This window comes from Cystoisospora suis, assembly GCF_002600585.1.
Source record: "Cystoisospora suis strain Wien I chromosome Unknown contig_6157, whole genome shotgun sequence".
NCBI classification, from domain to species: domain Eukaryota; phylum Apicomplexa; class Conoidasida; order Eucoccidiorida; family Sarcocystidae; genus Cystoisospora; species Cystoisospora suis.
This window is the reverse complement of record NW_027158946.1, coordinates 1-7,421: the sequence shown is the minus strand read 5'-3', so window position 1 is coordinate 7,421 and position 7,421 is coordinate 1. Positions and strand designations below refer to the sequence as shown.

Below are 7,421 nucleotides of genomic sequence, written 5' to 3'. Positions count from 1 at the left end.
ATCTATCTTCTATCCATCTATCTATCTTCTATCTATCTATCTACTGACCCGCTTACACACGTCCATGCATATATTCCCCCAAGTCCCCGTAGTGCTTCACCCAGCCTTGTGCCGCTACACATATTTCTCTCTGTATATGTATATCTCTATAGGTCTATATACTCCCACGTACCCACGTGCATTCTGTTCTCTCCACTTCTTCAAGTCTACGCCGTGCGCTTGTCTTCATGCTTTTGATCGATCTATCCATCCATTCCCTGTATCTTTCCTTCTCTCTTTGCTCTTCAGTGCTAGCTACATGCACACATCTCGACTGTCTCGATGGAAATCTTCGTCGTAGTGGGAGATTCGATACAGAGATTCGACTTCCCCTTCCTGGGGCTTCTGAACGTCGCGATATTCTTCAGGTATCTTTCACATCACACTCCTGACAACTCTCCAATAGCAGCCATAACAGACTGCATGCATGCACCCGTGGAGGTTATATATGTATATATATGTATATCTGTATGTATCTACATGTATATGTATAGATAGACAGACATGTGTATAGTTGTCTTTCATCCCCGTGAGGGAGAACAAGACGAGAGAGGAGCTTTGGTTTATTTTCTCTTTGCCGTGAATGGATAGAAACGCGAGGTTGTCCTTACAGTGGAGAGAAGAAAGGACGTTATGGGAAGGAGGCACGTGTATGGAGATGTCTGTATGGATGTCTAGGATCAACGGAGTGCTCTATAGGCCTTTTTCTGCGGATTGGAATTTGTCTCGTGACCGTTTTGCATTTCTGTCCAAGAAATCTCTTTACAACTCTGCCTAACAAGGCTTCACATATATAGATATATATATATAGATATATATAGATATATATATGTGGATGTATATGCGTCTTCTTGTTGTTGACCTTCTCGCTGTCTTTCATCTGTTGGGGGGTATATACAGACAGACAGGAGTGGCGTGTAGGGATCATATCTATAATGCATGCCGTCCAGATTTGTTCTCTTTTCTTATTCCTATCTTCTCTATCTTGGACGATGTTCTCACGTGTTCTCCTCCTTCTCTCTCTTTCGTGCTTCCAACTGCTTCTTTCTCTTCTCCTTGTTTCCTCTCTTTTCTTCTTCTTCTTCTGTCTTTGACAGGCTCTTCTTCTTCGGTCTCCCTCTCTGAGGATTTCCAGCTGTGTGGACATCGATGTTCTCGCGGATCGATGCGTGGGGTATGTTGCAGCTGACCTTCATAGTCTAGTAAAGGAATCGATTTATCATGCCTTGACTAGGAGAGTCTACATACCCAATTCCATGAAACACGCAACACCTTCTTCTTCTTCTACAGAGGTTCTATCTTTAGAAGAGAGAAGGCGAAGATCTCCGAAAGAAAGCCGCCTTTGTCAAGACACAGAGAGAGAAAAGGGTATGGAACTTAGTGAAGAAGACCTCGATGCAGTTGCATCGAGTCATCGTGGCGAGCAACAAGGTTCTTCTCCCTCCGCTCGAGTAGCAAAGAAGAGAGAGAAGGAAGAAGATCGGAAGGCTCTCGCAATCGTGAAACAAGAAAAAGAAGCAAAAGAAAGATGGAAAACGTCTTCTTCACATTTCACTCCTTTCTCTTCTTTCGACTTGCTTCTTTCTCATATTCAACGCGGCAACAACTCTTGGAGTGTACATACACCGCCACAGACACTCGGTATGGTTGACGAGAGGAAAGATGAAGATGCAATGGAAGTGGAAGAAGAAGAAAAGAATAATTATGGCGTTAATGCCCCTGAGACAAGCGGTGACTGTAAGAAAGATAGAAAGCTCCAGACACTTGAAGAGGAACGCTCTACAGAAAAGCAAACATCCATCTCCTCTTCGTCTATAAGACGGCCTTCTCTCTCTTTATCTTTCTCTCTTGTGAAAGAAGATTTCGAACATGCTCTAAGAACCTTCATGCCTACTTACAAGAAAACTGGATCTTTCCTACCCCGACCGAATATTCGATGGGAAGAGGTCGGAGGTTTAGTGCATGCAAAGAAAGAAATTGAAGAACGGATTCTCTTTCCTCTCAATTTTCCTGACTTCTATGAAGGCCTAGGTGTAAGCAAACAGGGAGGGGAGGTACCTACTATCTCTCTGTCTGTCTGTCTTTAATCTGTCTTCAGTCTACCTCCCTACCTATCTGTCTATCTATCTATGTTTAGTGTAAATGTCTGTCTATACACCTAACCACGAAGATAAGTGTCTGTCATATATACCAGTGTATGGATGTTTATGAATGTCTCCTATGTGTCTATTTATACATGTACGTATTATATGCATGAATATCCATACAGAGTCACGTCAGCGTCACGGCGAACTGAGCGATATATATACCTGTGTGTATGTGTCTATACATGTATACATATATATACTTATATATATGTACATACCTGGGGTGTATATACACAGGTTCTATGTGTACTTGAAATAGACGCGTTTTCTATGTCTTTTCGTGTTGAAAGCAAGCTCTACTTTCCTTTTACGACGTCGATGTTCCTTAGCTTCTACTGTATGTATTCCGTATCGATTCAAAGGACATGAGAATCGATTCGACCCTTTCTGTTTCGCTTCTTTAGAGGACTCGGGTGTTGCCTCTTCGATCTACATCCACACCTTCTTTACTACATGCTGATGAATCTCTTTTGATCTCTTTCTGCATGTTCTTTTTCTTCTTATTCTTTCAATCTTCGATCCTGAATGATAGGGAAAACGTGACTTCTTTGGTACTGTCTCACTTCTCTCCACTTACCATGCTTCATCTCTCTCTATAGCAGATTCTTCTTCTTCTTCTTTGTCTTCTCCTCTTCCGCCATTCTTCATATCTGGGATCAGGCAGTTGAGCTAGCTTTTCTGTCTTGTAGAAAGCTGAGAGCGCGACTCTTTCTTTCTCCGATAATGGAGAAGAGTATAGAGTACCAGGCATACATATGAATGGAAAAGAGAAGGCCCAGTACGCTCGGGGGTGTATGTAGATATAGATCTCTATACATATATGTATCTTTCTGTCTCTCTCTCTGTCTCTTCTCTGTAGATCGACGTGTATGATGTGTTTGCTCTTCGGTGACAAACCGTATTAATTCAGATTCGCAAACCTACGGGAATTTTACTCTATGGACCCCCGGGGTGTGGAAAGACGTTCCTAGCCAAAGCGCTAGCCAACGCATGCCAAGCGAATTTCCTCTCTGTTAAGGGTAAGTAAGAAGGAAGGAAGGAAGCGGAGAGTCAGAAGAAGAAGAAAAAGCAGAAGTGAAGAGCTTCAAAAAGAGACAGAGAAGAGAGAATATCTTCTCCGTCTTCTTCTGCTTCTCCGTGATAGGCAGTGAGACTTGGGAGAAGGGAAGTCTTTCTTCAGTTTCATTCCCGTCTGTCCCTCTTGAGATAGAAAGGAAATGAGAAGGACGGGAGAGTGTATGTGCGAGTGGGGCCTCTATGTATATCTATGTATGTATGTACCTCCCGTGGGAGAAGAAGCAGAAGGAGAGAGCCTCCTGATAGAGAGGAGAGTAGAGGATTCTCATGAGAAGCGTAACAGCGTGCGTAGGAGGACTTCTCCTTCGATCTTCAAGTTAAAGCAGACACAGGGATCAACGCGTATCGTACTGTCTCTCCAGTTTTGAAGAAATCGAGCACTTTCATGAGAGGTATGGGAAGAAGAGGAAGAAGACAAGACAGCGAGAAAGAGATTCCTCTATATAGAGCACGATTTCGATATTCTACCTACTCTTCAAGATGATCTATGAAACCTTGTTCATGCATTCCTCTTCATTCACACACTGCCGAGAAGACGAGAGAGAAGCGACGTTCTATCTTGACGAATGACTTGTAGCCTTTCATTCAATCGTCCTTTTCATTCTTGATCTTGTTTGCCTTCCTTGGGATGGACCCTTCTTGTTATCCCTGTCTATTGATCTGTGGATGTCTGTATGTGCGCATGCATGTGTCTGTAGGCCCTGAGCTATTATCGAAGTTTGTAGGAGATAGTGAGGCTTCTTTGCGTCGATTGTTTAGCCGGGCTTCTTTCTTCTCTCCTTCCTTGATCTTCTTTGACGAAATCGATGCTCTATGCGGAAGCCGGGGTTTGAAAGGAGATAGTAGTCATAACAAAGTAGAAGAAAGAATGATAGCTCAACTTTTAACAGAATTAGATGGGATGAATGATCGAGGGAAAGTTTATCTTGTTGCTGCGACCAACCGCCCCGATATGATTGACCCAGCTCTATTACGACCTGGACGTCTTGAAGTTCGAGTGTATGTACACCTCCCGGATCACAATGAAAGAGCTGAGATTCTACGGAAAGGATGGAAGAGATTGAGAAGAGAACAGAAAGAAGAAAGAGAGAAACATCGACTCGAGCAGGAAGATGAGAATCCTCGAGAATTAAGTGATCTAGATCTTAACAAGACACAAAAGAAGAAGCGAAAGGAAGAAGATAAAAGTGAAGACGCGAAAGAGGAGGAAGAAGAAGAAGAAAGTGAAGGCGAGGAAAACCCTCTTGACTTTGATATGATCGCTTCCATGACAGAAAGGTAGGAACGGAAGAAAAGCAAAAGAAGAGTGAGAGATAGAGATAGATCCCTCATGATGGATAGATATCGAGTTGCAAGGAAGGACGGAAAGTGCGTACCATGATGGGTTCTCTCTTTCCAGTAGCGAGTAGAGAGGGCAGCTCAGCGGCTATTCTTATCATTCGTGCCATCACACGAAGAAATTCGAATTCTCGCGCATTCTTCATTTGTCGGCATCGAAGCTTCCACGGATCTACTCTCTCAGGGCGTATATGTCTTTATGTATATACAAATCCAGTATCGCTTTTATGTCGAAGAGGAAGCTTTCTTCCTCGGCTGTCCGAGGCATACATCCGTATATGTGTACATGCTCATATGTATACACATATATGTACATATATATATATATATATTGTCTCTGTTCTCTGCTTTTTTGTATCTTTGGTGACGATGATCTTGAGGGGTTCAGGTGGAGGGACGCTATGAAAGTCTTTTGCTGTAGGGATGTGAAGCAAGTTGTCTAAATTCCATCTAAACCCTAAGCACGTTTATACACAGATAGATATCATGTGTGGGAGATACGATAGATAGGATGATAGGTAGATCAGACAATTTTATCCTGAGAGACGGACACTCCTATCGAAAGAGACTTTCTGCTTCATATGTTCTTTATCTCTTGTGTCTTTCTTTCTGTTTGCTACAAGATTCAGTGGAGCTGACTTAGATGCGCTTTTACGCGAATCGACACTTCTGATGATTCAAGAAGAGAGAGAGGCATTCCTAAGCGCCTGGAGAGAAGGGAGATGTGGCGCGATACAGAGGTTTAAAAAGAACGGAGAACTTGAAGTTGCAGGGGAGAAAAAGAGAGAAGAGACAGAAGACAATGAGAGACAAAAAGAGGATAAGCACTCCCGTCCGGAAATCCCACAGCTAGTAGCATCGGTGTTCTACGGTGGGAGAAGAAGGCGATGCATGCATGTCAAGCAGAAACATCTAATTGAAGCCGCTAAGAGAATTTCTCCTTCTGTCACTGCGGAACAAGTGGAATTTTACGAGGACTACCGAGCGAAACTTGTGGAAGGAAAAGAGAAGTGACGGGGAAACTATTTCAATGAAGACCAGCAACTAGCTCATTTGTGCTGTTTAACAATGAAAAAATAGATATATACCCCCGTCTGTAAGGGCATACGCACACGTGTACATCATGCGTGGGTCACAGTGCTCGGCTCATCGTACATGTCGAGAAGCATGCCTTCCGAGAAAAGGCAGGAGGCTTTCAAGTTCGACCGCCTATCTTACCAGAAAAGGACTGAGTTGTCGCGCACATTCTAAAGGAGCTGGGGTGTGAGCTGGGGTGTATGTACACCTGAAGGGAGGTAAGGTGTATATACACCTGATTGGGGTGTATGTACATCCGAAAGAATCCAGAGTGTCGTCCGGCATTATTCCTGCATTTGTTGAACTTTTCTTTCCGCATTCACCTTGCTTTCCGCCTTTGTGTAGTACCATACATCATTAGTCCATGAAAGCTTAGAAATGTACTTATTTTCTCGAATCCACACTCATGAATTGTCTATTCCTTTCCTTTCTTTGAACTCAAGAACGAGGTCGCTACCATCATAGGGGGAACGAGGCCGTATCATAACAATGCTTGATCTACATAGATATACACCCTGCGTTCCCTCTCTATATACATGCAGACAATACATTAAATACGGTCAAGAATCATAAGTGGATCTGCTGGACAGAGAGAGTGATAATTGAGGAGAGATTATTATGCGTAAAGTTGTTCTTGTCTGTTTTGTGAAGTTATTTCTGTCGAATCTTTCGTTTTTTCTTTAGAGAAGACGCACTTGACTAACCTGCCTGCTAAGAAGGAGGCTTTGAGGTTTCGAAGATGGTTGAGATAGAAAGTCGAAACAACGTGCGTTTCTCTCACTCCAAGTTTAGATCGTGTTAGGACCTTTATTTCGACCAAGTGTATGTACATACACTGCATCCTAGGGTGTTGCACTGTCAGGTAGCTTAAGGAACGCCTTGAGGTAGAGGTAGAAAGATGCTAGGTACTTTTCTTATCACGCTTTGACACACTCTCTCTCGCTCTCTACATATTTACATCTGCAACTCCACCTTAGAACATTATATGAAAAAGATCTACATATACCTATATAGAGAGAAAGAGCGGCGATGTACATATGTGCAGAGAAGACATGAAGATATGCCTGTACGTAGAGAAGGCTACACGACATATCGCACAGGTAAGTGACTACCCTAAGACAAACAGTGATATACATACATACGTCTAAAGAGCGTTTGAGAAAGATAGAAGAGGTGTTTACAGTAGCTGAAAGGAAGAATGAAGAAATCTTAACTAATACGAGACCGGAAAACGAAGGGAGTGGCGATACACGCAAATAAATGAAACTCTCCTCGATGCCTGTAAGAGAGACAGAGGGAGCTTGACTACAGAAAGACAGATAGAACCGCAGAACATCCCTCCAATGAAGTAACTAGCTGGAGAAAGTAGAAATCTTAGAGGAGAGAGAGAGAGAAATCCAATACGCTAATCCACACCAAAGGTGCCTGCATGCAGGCTATAAATACTTCCTAAGCCTCTTCGTCTTCTATCCGCAGAGTCCATCTTACACGAGCTGATCCTTCGCTCCCTTACACTACAGCGTTCTGCGATGAATGTATGTACGAATGTGAATATGTTTTAAGGAGAGAAAGATTTGCACTTGTCTCCATGCGGGTATGTTTTATATCTATATGGAGATTGTAGTCTCGAGCTAGAATATGGGGTTGAAGGCGGTGGAGACTTGAGAGTGACACGCCGTCACCTCAATGCTTCTAGGGAATTCTCCCCTTTATCGGAAGACCATCTATCTATCTATCCTTAGT

General features: G+C 43.0%; 1 protein-coding gene across 1 annotated transcript in view; it reads left to right on the top strand.

The window, feature by feature from the left end:
* Positions 1–6,413, top strand: part of CSUI_009841 (cell division protein cdc48) — a 6,723-nt gene extending 310 nt beyond the window's left edge. Inside the window, exons 2-5 of the mRNA XM_068069950.1 lie at positions 289–407; positions 1,137–2,070; positions 3,962–4,541; positions 5,225–6,413. Coding sequence (XP_067918074.1) covers positions 289–407; positions 1,137–2,070; positions 3,962–4,541; positions 5,225–5,615 — 2,024 coding nt within the window. The 3' untranslated portion in view covers positions 5,616–6,413. The remainder of the gene's footprint in view (positions 1–288; positions 408–1,136; positions 2,071–3,961; positions 4,542–5,224) is intronic.
* Positions 6,414–7,421: the final 1,008 nt, after the last annotated feature.